Source organism: Pelophylax lessonae (assembly GCF_965119305.1).
Source record: "Pelophylax lessonae genome assembly, chromosome: 4".
Classification (NCBI taxonomy): domain Eukaryota; kingdom Metazoa; phylum Chordata; class Amphibia; order Anura; family Ranidae; genus Pelophylax; species Pelophylax lessonae.
This window is the reverse complement of record NC_138771.1, coordinates 610,545,153-610,567,705: the sequence shown is the minus strand read 5'-3', so window position 1 is coordinate 610,567,705 and position 22,553 is coordinate 610,545,153. Positions and strand designations below refer to the sequence as shown.

The window sequence follows — 22,553 nt, the reverse complement described above, 5'->3', positions numbered from 1 at the left end:
AAACCTTGCAGAGGTGAGAAATAGAAATTCCTCATTTAGAAAAAAATACCACATTATGGTCACTAGATGGAGCTGCCGATCATAGGAAATCGCTGTAATAAAGTGATTGTAAAGGCTTCATTGTTTTTTTCTAAGATAATAAACATATCATACCTGCTTATTCTATGCAATGGTTTTGCACAGAGTTGTCCCGATCTGTACAGATCTCTACATTGCTGGGTCTGTGTTTCAGAAAGTACTGAAGCCAGGGAGTTATCAAACCAGCCAGATGACTAGCATTTTCTGGAGAGGTTAGCAATGCCAGCTTAGGTATTTTTCCCAATATCAATAATTTTGTCTGTCTACCACATTGTGTAGCTTGTTGTCATTCCACAAACCATGCCTCTGATACAATGGACCTGACGCAGTGTTCCTTTATAGCATGGACCGAGACGGGACGCTGACCATTGATTGGCTGGAATGGAGGGATCATTTCCTGCTGAATGCGCTGCACAATATGGAAGACGTCATCACTTATTGGAAGCATTCCTCAGTGAGTATATCAGTGGGAGTTAAACACAGACTCCTTACCATCAGTGGCTGGAAGGTAAACATTGTTACACATAGCAGACAATCGTATTCCCCCCTGTAGGATCCCATAATGCACTCAGCAATGCCAATGGTTGTCATGCACAAAAGACAATTCTTCATTAAAATGCTTTGGAACACAAACACAAGAGAAACCATTGCCAGTACATGATAGTAAACATTCTGGCAGCCTTTGGTAAGATAATGATTTAAAGGGGCATTAGAATGTATTTTCAGTGATAGGCAATTTACATTGTGATTGTATGGTTCACCTAAAGTAATAATTAATGTGCTGTGCTATGCACTTTATTCCTTTCTGTTCCATATTTTAATGATTGTATTCTATGTACAGATGTGTAGATGCTCCCTCTAGTGGCCACCTTTATATATCAGACTGTTCAATTAGCATCCCTCTAGTGCCCACCTGTATATCAGACAGTTCAGTTAGCGTCCCTCTAGTGCTCACCTGTATATCAGACAGTTCAGTTAGCGTCCCTCCAGTGCTCACCTGTATATCAGACAGTTCAGTTAGCGTCCCTCCAGTGCTCACCTGTATATCAGGCAGTTCAGTTAGCGTCCCTCTAGTGCTCTTCTGTATATCAGACAGTTCAGTTAGCGTCCCTCTAGTGCGCTTCTGTATATCAGACAGTTTAGTTAGCATCCCTCTAGTGCGCTTCTGTATATCAGACAGTTCAGTTAGCATCCCTCTAGTGCTCTTCTGTATATCAGACAGTTCAGTTAGCATCCCTCTAGTGCTCTTCTGTATATCAGACAGTTCAGTTAGCGTCCCTCTAGTGCGCTTCTGTATATCAGACAGTTCAGTTAGCATCCCTCTAGTGCGCTTCTGTATATCAGACAGTTCAGTTAGCATCCCTCTAGTGCGCTTCTGTATATCAGACAGTTCAGTTAGCGTCCCTCTAGTGCGCTTCTGTATATCAGACAGTTCAGTTAGCGTCCCTCTAGTGCGCTTCTGTATATCAGACAGTTCAGTTAGCGTCCCTCTAGTGCGCTTCTGTATATCAGACAGTTCAGTTAGCATCCCTCTAGTGCTCTTCTGTATATCAGACAGTTCAATTAGCATCCCTCTAGTGCGCTTCTGTATATCAGACAGTTCAGTTAGCGTCCCTCTAGTGCGCTTCTGTATATCAGACAGTTCAGTTAGCATCCCTCTAGTGCTCTTCTGTATATCAGACAGTTCAATTAGCATCCCTCTAGTGCCCACCTGTATATCAGACAGTTCAGTTAGGGTCCCTCTAGTGCTCCCCTGTATATCAGACAGTTCAGTTAGCGTCCCTTCATTTCTCACTTGTATATCAGACAGTTCAGTTAGTGTCCCCCTAGTGCTATTCTGTATATCAGACAGTTCAGTTAGCGTCCCTCTAGTGCCCACCTGTATATCAGACAGTTCAGTTAGGGTCCCTCCAGTACTCACCTGTATTTCAGACAGTTCAGTTAGGGTCCCTCCAGTGCTCACCTGTATATCAGACAGTTCAGTTAGGCTGGCCATACACTATACAATTTTCTTATTCAATTTCCTTTAGATTTACCTTAAACTATGTAGTGCAAGGGCCTGCCTGACTGCAGACAAATTGAAAGTGTTTAGGTTTGACCCTATATTACATGGTTTTGGTAAATCTAAAAGAAAGTTGACAAGAAAATTGTATAGTGTATGGCCAGCCTTAGCGTCCCCCTAGTGCTCACCTGTATATCAGACAGTTCAGTTAGGGTCCCTCCAGTACTCACCTGTATATAAAACAGTTCAGTTAGCGTCCCCCTAGTGCTCACCTGTATATCAGACAGTTCAGTTAGGGTCCCTCCAGTGCTCACCTGTATATCAGGCAGTTCAGTTAGCGTCCCCCTAGTGCTCACCTGTATATCAGATAGTTCAGTTAAGGTCCCTCCAGTACTCACCTGTATATCAGGCAGTTCAGTTAGCATCTCACATGAATGATTTCAGGCTAAGCTAGATAAGTGTTTAATACATTTACTCTTGTCCTCTGTCTACAGGCCTTTCATTAAGTTAAAATAAGCAGCAGAGCGCAGTCACTCCATAGTAATGCTAAGCAGGGGGCACAACATGACCTCTGTTTAATGAGCAAATCTACAGTGTCCTTTATATACAAATTTAAAAACTGTAGAAGGAAACTTTAAAAAAATCAATCCCTTTTTATTAGCAACTTTACGTACAGTATTTGTAGAAATAGATCATTACAGACTCCTTTTAAAGTGAAAGTGTGATGTCATTATAGTGAGCAGAAATTTTGAGTTCTATCTGGAGTGTTTAGGTAATTATTTATTTTTCTTAATAGGCCCATAAATGCAGATTTTCCTTGGTGGTAGTTGATGTTGGACCTTTCCTCCATGTAGAACAGGTCACTGTTCTTAGGTGTGCAATTTAAACAAAAATTTGTAATACCAACCCCTGTTCCTTGGTGTGCAGTTATATGGAAGAAGAGTTGCACCATTTTCCCTATGTAGAACAGGTTATTATTCCTGGGTGTACAGTTATATGGCAGTTGTTGCTGGGTCCTCACTGTGAAGTAATATGGTAGTTTGATGTTGGATCGTTTTTTTGTTTTTGTTTTTTTTCTTCCTTTTAGAGCAGGCCATTATTCCTCTGTGAGAAGCTGTATGGTGGTTGAGGTTGGATCTTTCCTCTATGTAGATCGGGTCATTGTTCCTCTGTGAGAAGTTGTATGGTGGTTGAGGTTGGATCTCTTCTCTATGTAAATCAGGTCATTGTTCCTCTGTGAGAAGTTGTATGGTGGTTGAGGTTGGATCTTTCCTCTATGTAAATCGGGTCATTGTTCCTCTGAGAAGTTGTATGGTGGTTGAGGTTGGATCTTTCCTCAATGTAGATCAGGTCATTGTTCCTCTGTGAGAAGTTGTATGGTGGTTGAGGTTGGATCTCTTCTCTATGTAGATCAGGTCACTGTTCCTCTGTGAGAAGTTGTATAGTGGTTGAGGTTGGATCTTTCCTCAATGTAGATCAGGTCATTGTTCCTCTGTGAGAAGTTGTATGGTGGTTGAGGTTGGATCTTTCCTCTATGTAGATCGGGTCATTGTTCTTCTGTTAAAAGTTGTATGGTGGTTGAGGTTGGATCTTTCCTCTATGTAGACCGGGTCATTGTTCCTCTGTGAGAAGTTGTATGGTGGTTGAGGTTGGATCTTTCCTCTATGTAGATCAGGTCATTGTTCCTCTGTGAGAAGTTGTATGGTGGTTGAGGTCGGATCTTTCCTCTATGTAGATCGGGTCATTGTTCCTCTGTGAGAAGCTGTATGGTGGTTGAGGTTGGATCTTTCCTCTATGTAGATCGGGTCATTGTTCCTCTGTGAGAAGTTGTATGGTGGTTGAGGTTGGATCTTTCTTCAATGTAGATCAGGTCATTGTTCCTCTGTGAGAAGTTGTATGGTGGTTGAGGTTGGATCTTTCCTCTATGTAGATCGGGTCATTGTTCCTCCTGTGAGAAGTTGTATGGTGGTTGAGGTTGGATCTTTCCTCAATGTAGATCAGGTCACTGTTCCTCTGTGAGAAGTTGTATGGTGGTTGAGGTTGGATCTTTCCTCAATGTAGATCAGGTCATTGTTCCTCTGTGAGAAGCTGTATGGTGGTTGAGTTTGGATCTTTCCTCAATGTAGATCAGGTCATTGTTCTGTGAGAAGTTGTATGGTGGTTGAATTTGGATCTTTCCTCTATGTAGATCGGGTCATTGTTCTTCTGTTAGAAGTTGTATGGTGGTTGAGGTTGGATCTTTCCTCTATATAGATCGGGTCATTTTTCCTCTGTGAGAAGTTGTATGGTGGTTGAGGTTGGATCTTTCCTCTATGTAGATCGGGTCATTGTTCTTCTGTTAGAAGTTGTATGGTGGTTGAGGTTGGATCTTTCCTCTATATAGATCGGGTCATTATTCCTCTGTGAGAAGTTGTATGGTGGTTGAGGTTGGATCTTTCCTCTATATAGATCGGGTCATTATTCCTCTGTGAGAAGTTTGTATGGTGGTTGAGGTTGGATCTTTCCTCTATATAGATCAGGTCATTGTTCCTCTGTGAGAAGTTGTATGGTGGTTGAGGTTGGATCTTTCCTCTATATGTAGATCGGGTCATTGTTCTTCTGTTAAAAGTTGGATGGTGGTTGAGGTTGGATCTTTCCTCTATGTAGATCAGGTCATTGTTCCTCTGTGAGAAGCTGTATGGTGGTTTAGGTTGGATCTTTCCTCTATGTAGATTGGGTCATTGTTCCTCTGTGAGAAGTTGTATGGTGGTTGAGGTTGGATCTTTCCTCAATGTAGATCAGGTCATTGTTCTGTGAGAAGTTGTATGGTGGTTGAGGTTAGATCTTTTCTATATGTAGATCAGGTCATTGTTCCTCTGTGAGAAGTTGTATGGTGGTTGAGGTTGGATCTTTCCTCAATGTAGATCAGGTCATTGTTCTGTGAGAAGTTGTATGGTGGTTGAGGTTGGATCTTTCCTCTATGTAGATCAGGTCATTGTTCTTCTGTTAGAAGTTGTATGGTGGTTGAGGTTGGATCTTTCCTCAATGTAGATCAGGTCATCCTCTGTGAGAAGTTGTATGGTGGTTGAGTTTGGATCTTTCCTCTATGTAGATCGGGTCATTGTTCCTCTGTGAGAAGTTGTATGGTGGTTGAGGTTGGATCTCTTCTCTATGTAAATCAGGTCATTGTTCCTCTGTGAGAAGTTGTATGGTGGTTGAGGTTGGATCTTTCCTCTATGTAGATCAGGTCATTGTTCCCCTGTGAGAAGTTGTATGGTGGTTGAGGTTGGATCTTTCCTCTATGTAGATCAGGTCATTGTTCTGTGAGAAGTTGTATGGTGGTTGAGGTTGGATCTTTTCTCTATGTAGATCAGGTCATTGTTCCTCTGTGAGAAGTTGTATGGTGGTTGAGGTTGGATCTTTCCTCAATGTAGATCAGGTCATTGTTCTGTGAGAAGTTGTATGGTGGTTGAGGTTGGATCTTTCCTCTATGTAGATCAGGTCATTGTTCTTCTGTTAGAAGTTGTATGGTGGTTGAGGTTGGATCTTTCCTCAATGTAGATCAGGTCATCCTCTGTGAGAAGTTGTATGGTGGTTGAGTTTTGGATCTTTCCTCTATGTAGATCGGGTCATTGTTCCTCTGTGAGAAGTTGTATGGTGGTTGAGGTTGGATCTTTCCTCAATGTAGATCAGGTCATTGTTCCTCTGTGAGAAGTTGTATGGTGGTTGAGGTTGGATCTTTCCTCTATGTAGATCGGGTCATTGTTCCTCTGTGAGAAGTTGTATGGTGGTTGAGGTTGGATCTTTCCTCAATGTAGATCAGGTCATTGTTCCTCTGTGAGAAGTTGTATGGTGGTTGAGGTTGGATCTTTCCTCTATGTAGATCGGGTCATTGTTCTTCTTTTAGAAGTTGTATGGTGGTTGAGGTTGGATCTTTCCTCTATATGTAGATCAGGTCATTGTTCCTCTGTGAGAAGCTGTATGGTGGTTGAGGTTGGATCTTTCCTCTATGTAGATCGGGTCATTGTTCCTCTGTGAGAAGTTGTATGGTGGTTGAGGTTGGATCTTTCCTCTATGTAGATCAGGTCATTGTTCCTCTGTGAGAAGTTGTATGGTGGTTGAGGTTGGATCTTTCCTCAATGTAGATCAGGTCATTGTTCCTCTGTGAGAAGTTGTATGGTGGTTGAGGTTGGATCTTTCCTCTATGTAGATGGGGTCATTGTTCCTCTGTGAGAAGTTGTATGGTGGTTGAGGTTGGATCTTTCCTCAATGTAGATCAGGTCATTGTTCCTCTGAGAAGTTGTATGGTGGTTGAGGTTGGATCTTTCCTCTATGTAGATCAGGTCATTGTTCCTCTGTGAGAAGTTGTATGGTGGTTGAGGTTGGATCTTTCCTCTATGTAAATTAGGTCATTGTTCCTCTGTTAGAAGTTGTTTGGTGGATGAAGTTGGATCTTCCACCTGTGTAGAAGGAAATTGTTTCTCCTTGTACTGTTATATGGCAGTTTATTTTGTGTCTTTCCTCAGATGCTGGATATAGGCGAGTCACTGGCAGTTCCAGATGAGTTCTCAAAGAAGGAGATCCGCACCGGTATGTGGTGGAAGCAGCTCCTGGCGGGAGGTGTGGCAGGAGCCGTGTCAAGGACAGGAACCGCCCCCCTGGACAGGCTGAAAGTCCTAATGCAGGTGAGCATGATATTCTTCAGACATTGACAAACAGGTCTAGGAATCTCGATCTGCTGGATGTTTGTTCTTTTACCCCTTAAGCTCCCGAAGATTTTACCCCCTTCTTGACCAGAGCATTTTTTTTTTCAGTGTTAAAGAGGAAGTAAACCCTCCTCTGACACTTGTACCTATAGGTAAGTCTATGATAAGGCTTACCTATAGGTACTGTAAATATCTCCTAAACATGCACCGTTTAGGAGATATTTACCTTACATGCAGCCAGTAACGTCACTGGCGCATGCGCTCTGAAGGAACGGCCGCTAGTGCCGTTCCTTCAGAGTCCCGTGCCGTGACCGTCAGCTCCCGCGCGCGTGCGCGGGAGTGGCGTCACTGCGGCTCCGGCCAATCAGATAGCCAGATGCCGCGATCCCGGAAGACGGGCGACTGAACATGTTGCCTGTCATACAGGTGAGCGGGCGGCACGGCGGGGGCTTGTTGTAAGGTAAGTATTTCATAATGAGCTAGTATACGATGCATACTAGCTCATTATGTCTGTCTTTCAGGTTGTAAAAAAAAAAAAAAATTGTTAAACGAGTTTACAACCTCTTTAATGGGGGATTCTGAAACTGTGGTTGCAGGAAAGAAAATCGCATCATCAATGGCCTGCCTAATGTGTGCCTTTGATGTCCCAATTCATTATTTCTGTGGTTGGAGTTCACTGTACATAACTTGTGCTCCTGCTGTATGTTCATCTTTCTTTCGATCTTTACAGGTACACGGTTTACAGTCTATTTATCATCCTTATTAGAACATATTTTACATTTTTTTAGACTCTCTGTGCCGGAAACCAGTTTAAAAAAAGGGTTTCCTTAAATGACCCTGATCTAAAACCTTAAAGAGACATCGTCTCTTTGACAGTTTCTGTGTAAAAGGGCCCCCCAGCCCACTGATAACACTATAGCAGCACTTCCCTGCTACTGCTTCCGTTGCAGCTGGAGACAATACCCAATACTTCCAGGTATGGAGAAATATGTGACCTCTTCCTATGTGACCGTGCTTGGGTCTGGCAATAAAGCACTGTTACATGACAGAAGGATTGATGTCACCAATCCAATTAGTGTCCGACACTAGTTGACAATAAAAATTCTTATAATGCAGAAGCTTTCCCAAGCCCTGACCATTTACAATTTGCCGTCAATGGGCAAGGCATAGATGTGCACTCCAAAGCTCAAAAGCTCAAACACTCATGCATGTGTGTGTGTAAATATATACACAGTGTGTGTGGTGTATATATATATATATATATATATATATATATATATATATACATGTATTAGTGATTGAGCGATATCGTTTTTTCGTTGCCGATACCGATATTTTGGCCATTGCATATCGGTATCGGGTGATATTGCCCAATATTTTTGTACATTTAAAAAAAAATTTTTCATCACTTGACAGGTACTGTTGTGGAGGGATCTGGGGGTCTAAAAGACCCCAAACCCCTCCTCTGCCCTATAAAGCATTCAAAACGCCAAGTTTAGCTGTTTTCAATGCTGTAATTTTTTTTAATCTGTCGCCAAGTACCCGGAAGTGATGTCATGACATCACTTCCGGGTTTTTACATGGAGACCCAATCAGAGCCGAATGCGGCTTTGATCGGGTATTCTCTTCGGCGGCCGTGCAGGCTGGTTGCCCAGGTCTCCCGGTGGGACGGGAGACCCGGGCGAGCCGCGGAAGGCAGGGGGAGGGGGGGACGTCCCCTCCCACTCCTTGTAATGACAGCCAAGCGGCTTCTCAGCATATATAGATATATATATATATATAATATATTTGTGCTCCTGTTGTATGTTCATTTTTCTTTGGATCTTTACAGGTACACGGATCAAAATCTCACGGGCTCTCCATGTTGAGGGGAGTGAAAGCAATGATAGAAGAAGGTGGATTTCGCTCACTGTGGCGGGGAAATGGTATAAACGTACTGAAAATAGCTCCTGAGTCCGCTATCAAATTCATGGCGTATGAGCAGGTAAGATGTCTTAAAACATTACCCCTGTTTACCTCCATGACACTACTTGCATTGAATGCAAACTCCCTGTGCGGGTTTCCTCCGGGTACTCTGGTTTCCTCCCACACTCCAAAGACATGCTAGGAGAATAATTGTCTCCTGTCCAAATTGGCCCTAATATGTATATGTATGAATGTGAGTTAGGGACATTAGATTGTAATTTCCTTGAAAGAAGGGAGTGATGTGAATGTGCAATATATTTGTAAAGCACTGCGTAAATTGTTGGCCCTATATATGAACCTGTCATAAATAAATGAAAATACCTCTTCTCAATTACAGGGCTTCTCTAGTGCTGCTCCCTCACTTATGAACTTTCTTCCACATGCTCACAGACACATTTTACAATTAGTACAGTTCTATAGAAGTCAATGAAGTCTCACTCACTCACTCCTATGGAGAGTTTGTACTTGTTGGGGTGCACATTCCTGCAGCAGACTCACAAACCTTTCTGTCATGGCAGAATCTCAGGCCATTCTGACAGGTAAAGCTTTGGTGCTCATTAATAATACAACATGCCCACTCTCTTTGCCTCTTGTGCATTCCTGTTGGCCAAAGAGGCTGCCAATTTTAGTGATGGGCCAGTAGGAATCTGTGGAGAGGGGGGGGGGGGGAGGCTAAGCAGCAAGCTCTGATATTACATGGCGGTGTTACATTTTATCTCTCAGAATGGCCTGGCATTCAACAGTGAGGTTTGGGGGAATGCTGTAGGTATGTGTTACTCCTTGTGACTTTTTCTTTATACGTCCCTATTTTTGTCCCGCCTCTGTGCTGCCTGGGTCCCCATTTCCGCACCCTTATTTTTATTGCATGTGCTACTGCATAATGTTACTGATGTACTTTAGAATATGCTGGCAGGGCTGTCCCTGGGAAAATGGGAATCTCCTGGGAATGCAGGGGGGCTGTGCAATGTAAAGGGGGGCTGTGTAATATGCAGGGGGGGGGGGCTGTAAAAAGTGCAGGAGGTTTGTGTAATGTAAAGGGGTCAGTGAAATGTAAAGGGGGCTGTTTAATATGCAGTGGGGGGGGCAGTGGAATGTTCAGGGAGCTGCATAATGTAAAGGGGGGGGTTCATAAGGTAGAGGGGGGCTGTGGAATGTAAAGGGGACCGTATAATATGCAGGGGGCGGTTTGATATGATGGGGGCTGTTTAATATGCAGGGGGGGTTGTGTAATGTAAAGGGGGCTGTTTAATATGCAGTAGGGGGGGGCAGTGGAATATGCAGGGAGCTGCATAATGTAAAGGGGGGGGGGTTCATAAGGTAGAGGGGGGCTGTGGAATGTAAAGGGGGCTGTTTAATAGGCAAGGGGGGCTGTGGAATGTAAAGGGGGACTGTATAATATGCAGGGGGGGGCGGTTTGATATGAGGGGGGGGCTGTTTATAATGCAGGGGGGCTGTGTAATGTAAAGGGGGCTGTGGAATGTGTTTTAAACATGTTAGGCATGCAATTTAGGGGAAGGGGGGAAGTTATTATCATAGGTAGGTATATAGCGCACTCAATTTACACAGCGCTTTACAAATATATTATACATTCACATCAGTCCCTGTCCTCAAGAGCTTACAATCTCTAAGGTCCTTAACTCACAATTACACATACACATTTAGACCGGGGCCAATGAATCTACCAGCATGTTTTTGGCGTGTGGGAGGAAACCAAGATACCGGGAGGAAACCCACACAGGCACAGGGTGAAAATGCAAACTCCAGGCAGGTAATGCTGTAGTTGGGATTCGAACCAATGACCAGAGTGCTGCTAGGCAGAGGTGCCTAACCACTTAGCCACAAGCTGTGCTTTAAGGATTAACATGGAATTTAACTCCCTCTTACACAAATGCTAAAAAAAAGTAGAACAGTTTTTACCTGTGTGTTACTTTTTGCGATGGAAGGCAGCACTTCCTTGTTTCCGGCTTAGGCTGGGCCTGCTGCCTCCTGGGTGTGCTGTGTCACAGCTGTGCCTGCTGTGTCACAGCTGTCCCAGCAGGCAATGTGTATACACACTATCCAACTTTTGTGGTTGGATTTCCTTCAGATTTACCTTTTCTATGTAGTGCCAGGGCCTGCCAGATTGCATACAAATTGAAAGTGTTTAGGTTTGATTATATGGTTTTGGTAAATCTAAAGGAAAAAGTCTTCAGAAAATCTTATAGTGTGTATAGCCCATTACTAAGCCACAACTTTTGTGCCACATGTGCAGCAGATTTCCGCATGTGTGTAGAAATGCTGCAGTAGCCGTCTACCAGAAGCTGGCGGCACTTCTACACATGCCTGGAAATCCACCATGCGTGTGCTCAGAGGCATTGTTGGTCTCTGCCAGCTCCCAAATACCATGCAAAGACCAACGGCACATCTGTATATGTGCCTTTTTAAATGGCTGAGTTGGGGGGAAGGGGGGGCCTTCTTTAGATAGAAGGTAACCTTCCAATTGCTGGCCATGTCTGGTGTCAGTTCTGCTGCAGATGTTCAGAGAAGTCCGAATTCTTGATCTGCACTCTGTTCTCCAATCAGTAACTCAGCATTAAAACCCAGAGCTCCAGCATGACAGCCCAGGAACTGGTGTTTAAGATGAAAAGGTTTGCATCGACTGCCTCCATATTTCTTTTAATGGCAGGTTCACTTTAAAGAGACACTGGGGGAGATTTACTAAAACTGAAACTTCCCACACAGAATCTGGTGTCAGCTTCTATGTTCTTGTCAAAGCTTGATTTAAAAAGCTGAAGTTAGAAGGCTGCTGAAGGCACACAGGGGAATTTTTCAGGATGGACAGCGGAAGAAGGAGCCAGTAAATTTATCATTTACCGGCCCCTTCCTTTTCTGAATGAACACAGTGAGTGATCGGTGCCAGTAAACTGTTTACTTTGCAGTTTGTGAATGAACAGGAAGCCGCTTAGCCCAGCGTACTTCCCCTTTATTCACCGTCCAGTGCAGCTGAGGCTCCAGAAAGACTCTGATGAATCTCTGTGCTCAGTCCCTTTGTTTGTCTCAAAAGTGAGACATCAGGGGTCTGTTTAGACCTTTCACTAAAGCCCTCCAACGGGGCACCTAAAGAATTGTAAAAAAAAAAAATAATATTGTAAAAAATAATTTAAAAAATTGTAAAAATAAATACTGACACCATCCACTGCCCTACTGACACCATCCATATTTTAATACATTTTACAATGTTTGTTTACATTTATTTATAAGAGTGTCTGTGTGTTTATGTATATGTGTGTATATTTATATATACAGTGGGTACGGAAAGTATTCAGACCCCCTTAAATTTTTCACTCTTTGTTATATTGCAGCCATTTGCTAAAATCATTTAGGTTCATTCTTCTTCCTCATGTATGTACACACAGCTCCCCATATTGACGGAAAAACACAGAATTGTTGACATTGTTGCAGATTTATTAAAAAAGAAAAACTGAAATATCACATGGTCTTAAGTATTCAGACCCTTTGCTGTGACACTCATATATTTTACTCAGGTGCTTTCCATTTCTTCTGCTCATCCTTGAGATGGTTCTACACCTTCATTTAAATCCAGCTGTGTTTGATTATACTGATTGGACTTGATTAGGAAAGCCACACACCTGTCTATATAAGACCTTCCAGATCACAATGCATGTCAGAGCAAATGAGAATCATGAGGTCAAAGGAACTGCCTGAAGAGCTCAGAGACAGAATTGTGGCAAGGCACAGATCTGGCCAAGGTTACAAAAAGATTTCTGCTGCACTTAAGGTTCCTAAGAGCACAGTGACCTCCATAATCCTCAAATGGAAGACGTTTGGGACGACCAGAACCCTTCCTAGAGCTGGCCGTCCGGCCAAACTGAGCTATCGGGGGAGAAGAGCCTTGGTGAGAGAGGTAAAGAAGAACCCAAAGATCACTGTGGCTGAGCTCCAGAGATGCAGTCAGGAGATGGGAGAAAGTTGTAGAAAGTCAACCATCACTGCAGCCCTCCACCAGTCGGGGCTTTATGGCAGAGTGGCCCGACGGAAGCCTCTCCTCAGTGTAAGACACATGAAAGCCCGCATGGAGTTTGCTAAAAAACACCTGAAGGACTCCAAGATGGTGAGATGGTCTGATGAGACCAAAATAGAACTTTTTGGCCTTAATTCTAAGCGGTATGTGTGGAGAAAACCAGGCACTGCTCATCACCTGTCCAATACAGTCCCAACAGTGAAGCATGGTGGTGGCAGCATCATGCTGTGGGGGTGTTTTTCAGCTGCAGGGACAGGACGACTGGTTGCAATCGAGGGAAAGATGAATGCGGCCAAGTACAGGGATATCCTGGACAAAAACCTTCTCCAGAGTGCTCTGGACCTCAGACTGGGCCGAAGGTTTACCTTCCAACAAGACAATGACCCTAAGCACACAGCTAAAATAACGAAGGAGTGGCTTCACAACAACTCCGTGACTGTTCTTGAATGGCCCAGCCAGAGCCCTGACTTAAACCCAATTGAGCATCTCTGGAGAGACCTAAAAATGGCTGTCCACCAACGTTTACTATCCAACCTGACAGAACTGGAGAGGATCTGCAAGGAGGAATGGCAGAGGATCCCCAAATCCAGGTGTGAAAGACTTGTTGCATCTTTCCCAAAAAGACTCCTGGCTGTATTAGATCAAAAGGGGGCTTCTACTAAATACTGAGCAAAGGGTCTGAATACTTAGGACCATGTGATATTTCAGTTTTTCTTTTTTAATAAATCTGCAACAATGTCAACAATTCTGTGTTTTTCTGTCAGTATGGGGTGCTATGTGTACATTCATGAGGAAGAAGAATGAACCTAAATGATTTTAGCAAATGTCTGCAATATAACAAAGAGTGAAAAATTTAAGGGGGTCTGAATACTTTCCGTACCCACTGTATATATGTGTGTGTGTGCGTGCATTAAGAGATATATATATACATATATATATATATCATACACAAACACAGTATCTCACAAAAGTGAGTATACCCCTCACATTTTTGTAAACATTTTATTAGATCTTTTCATGTGACACTGTATAAAGTGGTGAGTGTACAGCTCGTAAAGCAGTGTAAATTTGCTGTCCCCTCAAAATAACACAACACACAGCCATTTAATGTCCAAACCGCTGGCAACAAAAGTGAGCACACCCCTAAGTTAAAATGTACAAATTGGGCCCAAAGTGTCAATATTTTGTGTGACCACCATTATTTTCCAGCACTGCCTTAACCCTCTTGGGCATGGAGTTCACCAGAGCTTCACAGGTTGCCGCTGGAGTTCTCTTCCACTCTTCCATGATGACATTACGGAGCTGGTGGATGTTGGAGACCTTGCGCTCCTCCACCTTCCATTTGAGGATGCCCCACAGATGCTCAATAGGGTTTAGGTCTGGAGACATGCTTGGCCAGTCCATCACCTTTACCTTCAGCTTCTTTAGCAAAGCAATGGTCGTCTTGGAGGAGTGTTTGGGGTCGTTATCATGTTAGAATACTGCCCTCTGGCCCAGTTTCTGAAGGGAGGGGATCATGCTCTGCTTCAGTATCTCACAGTACATGTTGGCATTCATGGTTCCCTCAATGAACTGTAGTTCCCCAGTGGCGGCAGAACTCATGCAGCCCCAGACCATGACACTCCCATCACCATGCTTGACTGTAGGCAAGACACACTTGTCTTTGTACTCCTCACCTGGTTGCCGCCACACACGCTCGACACCATCTGAAAAAATAAGTTTATCTTGGTCTCATCAGACCACAGAACATGGTTCCAGTAACCCATGTCCTTAGTCTGCTTGTCTTCAGAAAACTGTTTGTGGGCTTTCTTGTACAACATCTTTAGAAGAGGCTTCCTTCTGGGACGACAGCCATGCAGACCAATTTGATGCAGTGTGCGGCGTATGGTCTGAGCACTGACAGGCTCACTCCCCACCCCTTCAACCTCTGCTGCAATGCTGGCAGCATTCGTACGTCTATTTCCCAAAGACAACCTCTGGATATGATGCTGAGCAAGACGTGCACTTCTTAGGTCAACCATGGCAAGGCCTGTTCTGAGTGGAACCTGTCCTGTTAAACTGCTGTAGGGTCTTGGTCACCGTGCTGCAGCTCAGTTTCAGGGTCTTGGCAATCTTCTTATAGCCTAGGCCATCTTTATGTAGAGCCACAATTCTTTTTTTCAGATCCTCAGAGAGTTCTTTGCCATGAGGTGCCATGTTGAACTTCCAGTGACCAGTATGAGAGAGTGAGAGCGATAACACCAAATTTAACACACCTGCTCCCTATTCACACCTGAGACCTTGTAACACTAATGAGTCACACGACACCGGGGAGGGAAAATGGCTAATTGGGCCCAATTTAGACATTTTGACTTATGGGTGTACTCACTTTTGTTGCCAGCGTTTTAGACATTAATGGCTGTGTGTTGAGTTATTTTGAGGGGACAGCAAATTTACACTGTTATACAAGCTGTACACTCACTACTTTACATTGTAGCAAAGTGTCATTTCTTTAGTGTGTATGTATATAATATCATTTTGTAAGTGTGTTTGAGCTTTGGGGTGCACACCTATGCCTTGCCCATTGACGGCAAATTGTAAATGGTCAGGGCTTGGGAAAGCTTCTGCGTTATCAGAATTTTTATTGTCAACTAGCGTCTGACACTGATTGGATTGGTGACATGATCACTTGTTTGCCAGACCCAAGCACTTTCACATGGGAAGAGGTCACATATTTCTCCATACCTGGAAGTATCGGGTATTGTCACCAGCTGCAATGGAGCAGGAGCAGGGAAGTGCTGCTATAGTGTTATCAGTGGGCTTGTGGCCCCTTTACACACAGTCATGGTGACAATGTCTCTTTAAGGTTTTAGATCAGGGTCATTTAGGAAAACGCTTTTTTAGACTGGTTTCCGGCTCAGAGAGTCTAAAAAAAAATGTAAAAAATGTTCTAATGAGGATGATTAATAGAATGTAAACCGCAGGAGAAGAACTAACCAGCTTGATTTTCCTGCCCAGATAAAGAAGATCATTCGTGGTCAGCAGGAAACGCTGAGGGTCCGAGAGAGGTTCGTTGCTGGGTCATTGGCCGGAGCCATTGCACAGACTGTCATATATCCTATGGAGGTGAGCACTCAGAGAGAAGACATGGCGTTGGGGGATTTCTTATAGAGATTTGTGGTTGTCAGATATATACAGTTAGCACCTTTGCAAGCAACAGTGGTTTAGGATCAGTTTTAGTTTAATTCCTTTTTAATGTTTATCTTTTGTAAACTGATTTTGATAGCACAGGACTCCCAGCCTATACAAAGCCCATCTGCTTGGGAACAAAAACCTCCCTTGCGACGGAGCTGCCCACTGAGGTGAGATGGTACATAAATATATGTAAATAATATATACACTGCTCAAAAAAATGAAAGGAACACTTTGAAAACACATCAGATCTCAATGGGAAAAAATCTCATGCTGGATATCTATACTGATATGGACTGGGTAATGTGTTAGGATCTATACTGGTATGGACTGGGTAATGTGTTAGGATCTATACTGGTATGGACTGGGTAATGTGTTAGGATCTATACTGGTATGGACTGGGTAATGTGTTAGGATCTATACTGGTATGGACTGGGTAATGTGTTAGTATCTATACTGGTATGGACTGGGTAATGTGTTAGGATCTATACTGGTATGGACTGGGTAATGTGTTAGGAATGAAAGGATGACACATTGCTTGATGGAAATGAAAACGATCAACCTACAGAGGGCTGAATTCAAAGACACCCCGAAAATCAAAGTGAAAAAATGATACAGCAGGCTAGTCCATTTTGCTGAAATTTCATTGCAGCAACTCAGAATGGTACTCAGTAGTTTGTACGGCCCCCACGTGCTTGTATGCATGCCTGATGTCAGGGCATGCTCCTAATGAGACGACGGATGGTGTCCTGGGGTATTTCCTCCCAGATCTGGACCAGGGCATCACTGAGCTCCTGAACAGACTGAGGTGCAACCTGGCAGTGTCGGATGGACCGAAACATAATGTCCCAGAGGTGTTCTATTGGATTTAGTTCAGGCGAGCGTGGGGGCCATTCAATGGTATCAATTCCTTCTTCCTCCAGGAACTGGCTGCATACTCTCACCACATGAGGCCGGGCATTGTCGTGCACCAGGAGGAACCCAGGACCCACTGCACTAGCATAGGGTCTGACAACGGGTCCAAAGATTTCATCCCGATACCTAATGACAGTCAGGGTGCCATTGTTTAGTCTGTAGAGGTCTGTGTGTCCTCCATAGAAATGCCTCCCCAGACCATCGCTGACCCACCACCAAACCGGTCATATTGAATGATGTTACAGGCAGCATAATGTTCTCCATGGCTTCTCCAGACCCTTTCATGTCTGTCATATGTACTCACGGTGAACCTGCTCCCATCTGTGAAAAGCACAGAGTACCAGTGGCGGACCTTCCAATTCAGTAGTTCAATAGAACATGCCAATCGAGCTCCACGGCGTCGGGCAGTGAGCACAGGGATCACTAGAGGACGTTGGGCCCTCAGGCCACCCTCATGAAGTCAGTTTCTGATGGTTTGGTCAGAGACATTCACACCAGTGGCCTGCTGGAGGTCATTTTGTAGGGCTCTGGCAGGGCTCATCCTGTTCCTCCTTGTACAAAGGAGCAGATACCGGTCCTGCTGATGGGTTAAGGACCTTCTATGGCCCTGTCCAGCTCTCCTAGAGTAACTGTGTGTCTCCTGGAATCTCCTCTATGCTCTTGAGACTGTGCTGGGAGACACAGCAAACCTTCTGGCAATGGCATGTATTAATGCGCCACCCTGGAGGAGTTGGGCCTCCTGTGCAACCTCTATAGGGTCCAGGTATCAGTAGTGACACTGACCCTAGCCAAATGCTAAACCAGTGAAAAAACAGTCAGAAAAGATGAGTAGGGAAAAAAATGTTGATGGCCTCCACCTGTAAAATCATTCCTGTATTGGAAGTTGTCTCATTGTTGCCCATCTAGTACATCAATTTATTATTGATTACTTTGATTCTTTATTTTATAAGCTTTTGCTATGATCTGTCACTTTCTGTTGTCTTTGTATTGGTTTAACTATAAATAAAGGATTAAACAACATTGGGCATACAACCTCATGCCAGCAGCCTGTCAGAATCAATGACAGACTGAAGCATGCGACGACTGGATGCTGTTTCAAGCGGTACTCACGTTCAGGGATGCGTTCGGGGCATACATCCCTGAACGCACATGGACCTAAATATGAGTACCGCTCAGAACAGCGTTCAGCCATGCACACGGCTGCGTATTTTAGCCTGTCATTGATTTTGACGGGCTACAGGCTATATGCTGTACCTGTGTCTGCCTTGTGTTTAAAAACGCCAGGATTTATTACTGTAAGTGCGAATCAGCTTGTGTGCCTGAGAACTTAGATCAGCCTTTCTCAAACTTTTCAACACAGAGGAACATTTTAAATAACTTTCCAGTCCCAGTGAACCTCTGCTAATAATGACTATATCTACAACGCATGATCCATTAGTGTGATGGTCATTGGGAAGAATTCCCCCCCCTTATAGATAGCTAAAAGATCAATGGTGTCAGTAGGAAGTTATCTGAGAGGCAGAAATTCCTCATTACTCAAGGAACCCCCAGCAGCATCTGGAGGAACCCTAGGAATCCATGGAACCCTGGTTGAGAAACCCTTCACAGGAACTGGAGTCGCTATTGGAAAATTTCCCCTCACCTCTATTCCTGTCCTGGTGACAACTGAACACTTTGGATTTCCCATCACTTTCTATCTTGGTGACATGACCACCAAGATAAATAGAGCTGGTGAATCTCCCCACTGGGAAGACAGCAATAAAAGTATGACAGAGGCTGTAACCCTCATCCACCTTATCAATATACTTCATCAGTAAGCCAGCACAAAGAACAGTGGGCATGTTTTAGATCAGGGGTGTCAAACTCAATTTCATTGCGGGCCGCATCAGCCTTATGGTTGCCCTCAAAGGGACGGTTATATCTGTAAGATTAGATGTCCAGAGCACCCCACGCCCCCTTACACCCTTACATGAGATGTCAAGAGCCCCGCGACCATCAAAAGTCAAGAGTCACCCACCCTTCCTTACGTCACAATGCCCCCCTTACCTTGTGCTGCTGCCAGGAAGAAGATACAGGTGGATCTGGAAGGAAGAAAGTACAGGGTCTGGAGGAGGGCTGGGATCAGCTTCCAGAGTCTGCTGAATGCTGAGACCAGGGGAGGCAGAGACAAGGTGGTGCTGCGGCTGCACAGAGAGGTGCAGGATCTGTAGGAGGAGTTCTGCCCTCCTCTCTGCTGCGGACTGCTGAGAAGGGTGGGGGGGGGGCAAAGACAAGCCTTTCTGCAGCTCTACAGAAGAAAAGAAGCACTGGATCTGGCAAAGGAGTTCTGTCCTCTCTGCTGCCGACTACTGAGACAAGGTGGGGGCAGAGACAAGAGGGGTGCTGCAGGAGAGGTGTGAGGGCCACATAAGATGGCCTGGGGGGCCGCATTCGGCCCGCGGGCCTTGTGTTTGACACCTGTGTTTTAGATGCTATAACCAATTAGAATCTATCAGAGTCATTTGTTGTGGTTTAATGCACTTGCTGTACTCTTCTATTTGGTAATATTTCAGTAACTGATCTTTGCCCTTTGCATATCTCATAGGTATTAAAGACTCGGTTGGCTCTCCGGCACACTGGTCAGTTTACTGGGATGACAGATTGCGCTCGCCATATCTTGCGTACTGAAGGGTTGAGAGCGTTCTCTAAGGGCTACCTACCAAACCTGCTGGGTATCGTGCCATATGCGGGCATTGATTTGGCAGTGTATGAGGTAAGTCTTAAAACTGAATATCAGCCGTAAATAAAAGTGGTTGCAAGTCAGGAAATCTGAACAAAGCACAAATATCGGTAGTGTTTACTGATCTCTCTCCGAAGCTCTAACGCCTGGTATACACGATGAGATCATCGCATGAATGATCGTCTGTGTTTTTTTTTCATATCGAAAATGAAGATGTTACTAAAGTTACTTAAATTCTCGTATGACAGAATAAAAATTTGGAAATTATGTAATGTATTGCATCGTATTTGTATTGTATTTTCAGAGGAAATCTGTACTGATTAACCACTTAAGCATGAGTGGTTAAGCTCAAAGACCAGGGGCTATTTTGCAATTCGGCACTGCGTGACTTTAACGGACAATTGCGCGGTCGTGCGACGCTGTACCCAAATGAAATTGACGTCCTTTTTTTTCCCACAAACAGAGCTTTCTTTTGGTGGTATTTGATCACCTGTGAGATTTTACTTTTTGCGCTATAAACAAAACAATAGCGACAATTTTGAAAAAATAACAATATTTTTCACATTTTTTTATGTGAAATTCCCCCCCCCATAAAAATGTAAAAATCAAAATTTTTTAACGTTTTAGGGCCAATTTGTTTTCTGCTACATATGTTTGGTAACAAAAATCGCAATAAGCGTATTTTGATTGGTTTACGCAAACGTTATTGCGTTTACTAACTAAGGGAAAGAGTTTTGTCATTTTTATTGTTTTTTTTTTTTTTTTTTTAACGAGTAATAGCAGCGATCTGCGATTTTTTTTTTTTTTTTTTTTTTTTTTTTTTTTTGCAGGACTGCGACATTGCGGCGTACAGATCGGACCCTTGACTGACATTTTTTACACTTTTGGGGGTACCAGTGACATTACTACAGTAATCGGTGCTATACAAATGCACTGTTAGCAGGGGTTAAATGTGTCCCTAGGGGAGTGCTTCTAACTGTAAAGGGGTGTGGCTTTTCATGTAACCACAGAGACATACGATCCTACATAGCAGAATCATATGATCTCTGCTGTTACACCCGGGAGAATGACAGACGGCTTTGTTTACATTAGCCGCCTACCTTTCTACCTCTCCAGCAGGAGATCGCGGGTGGCCGGCGGACATCGGAGCTGCCGGTCACTCGCGCGGGGATGACAGTGAACGAGCTGGGACGGGAGCGCGCCTCCGGCGGCGCGCGCTCGCCCCCTATTGGCTCGCGGTTGAGTGACGTGTATATATACACGTCACTTTGCCCAGGAGGGGCTGACCGCCGCAGTATATGTACTTGCGGCAGTCGGCAAGTGGTTAAGCAAAAATCGTATGATCTGGTATTGCACAAGAAAAATTTTCGGACTTGTCCCATCGGATAATTTCGCTCGATCTGTCCTGATTGGCTCTGTACTAACGATCAGATTATTGTACAATCACTTTGAAAGAAGTATCTTTTATACGATTTTCTGATCATGTGTACTAGGCTTTAGTGTCGTTTCTCTCTGGTGCTCCGTTCCTCTGTTATCAGCTTCACTTCTGAGTTTTCAAGACACATGAGATAAATTTGTGATGGGGAGGAGAGCTCAGCACACAGATTGTCTATTCAGAATACAGCTCTGCTTCCTGTGCAATGTGTGAAGGGGGGGGGGGGTGCCCCTTTCCACCAATCAGCTCTCACACAGTGTTTAAGAGCTCTACCCCTCCAATTCTGCACTTTTGAACAGATGTAGGGAAGAAAGGACTGCAGATAAACAAGTAAATTCTATGTAGGAGGATTGGTTTCATCTCTGTGTATCACCTGAGGCTATTCACTTCACTAGGTATTTGGAAGGGTTTACAACCACTTTAAGTCCTGCAAAATTGTACAGGCTCCTCTCCTGGACTAAAATTGCTTTGATTTCACTGCAGACTGTGAGCATCTCACAGTGTATGTTAGAAGCCACAGCAACTCAGACTGCCACTGGGCAGTTTAGGCCATGATGTGCTAGTATGCATCGCATACTAGCACATTATGACAGACTTACCTGAAAACAAAGCCCTCCAGTGGCACACTGAAGGTGCTTCCATCTTCCCCTGGTCTTCCTTCCAGGTTCACGGGCTTCGGCGATATGAATTGCCGAACCAGGGATGATGTCACTCCCATGCATGCGCGCGCCGGAGTCACTGTTTACAACACAGCCATTTATATAGCCAAAGAGCGCATGCGCTGGTGGCGGCACCGGCTGCATCTAAAGTAAATATCTCCTAAACCGTGCACATTTAGGAGATGTGTAATGTGCCTATAGGGTGCCTTGGCAAAATGCCTAAAAATGTATCAAAAATTGTATACAAGCCGGAAGGTGGATCAAGCCTGCGTTTTATCACACAAGGCACGGGTTTTTCTTAGGACTTTGTAGACACTGGCATCCTAACAACCAATGAAATAATCAGTTAAAGCGGAGTTCCACCCAAATATATATTTTTTTTTTACATAAAAATACCCCTAAAACAGTCAGGGCTAGTGCATTTAGGCAACGATAGCCTCTGAACTGTCCCCTGTTTAGCTTACCTGTAAGAAGAATTACTTACCTTGTAAATTTCTTGTCCAGCGCTGCCATCTGCGGTGTGGGCAGCAGAAGCCGCAGTGTCCCTCTTCCTGGATTTCGGAGTCCCAGAATGCCATGCTCATCACTTCTGGTGCAAGCGCGTCATCCCACAGCTGGTTCTGCGCATGCCCAGAAGCTGTTCTTATGCATTGCAAATAAACACAGAGAAAAGGGCGCACCAGCCTAGCGCATTATCCTCAGTGGGCTTTTATTAAAAAAGTGTTAAAATTCAGCTACTCACAAACATGGGGTAAATTCCAGCATATCAACTCCATATAGCAACATCCTTATTATAAGTCCAATAACTCGTGAAGACGAAGGGCTGTTTTTCGAGGCCGTGCCTCTTCCTCAGAGCTGTTCCTATGCATTCAGCAGGGAATGACACGCCTGCACCGGAAGGGA

At 44.2% G+C, this 22,553-nt stretch overlaps 1 protein-coding gene across 1 annotated transcript in view; it reads left to right on the top strand.

Moving 5' to 3' along the window:
• The window catches only part of LOC309552829 (mitochondrial adenyl nucleotide antiporter SLC25A23-like), a gene marked incomplete at its 3' end in the record, with an annotated part of 46,698 nt that overhangs the window by 16,992 nt on the left and 7,153 nt on the right, over positions 1-22,553 (top strand). The window contains 5 exon segments of the mRNA XM_082253739.1: positions 421-532; positions 6,586-6,744; positions 8,597-8,749; positions 15,749-15,856; positions 19,422-19,589. Coding sequence (XP_082109865.1) covers positions 421-532; positions 6,586-6,744; positions 8,597-8,749; positions 15,749-15,856; positions 19,422-19,589 — 700 coding nt within the window.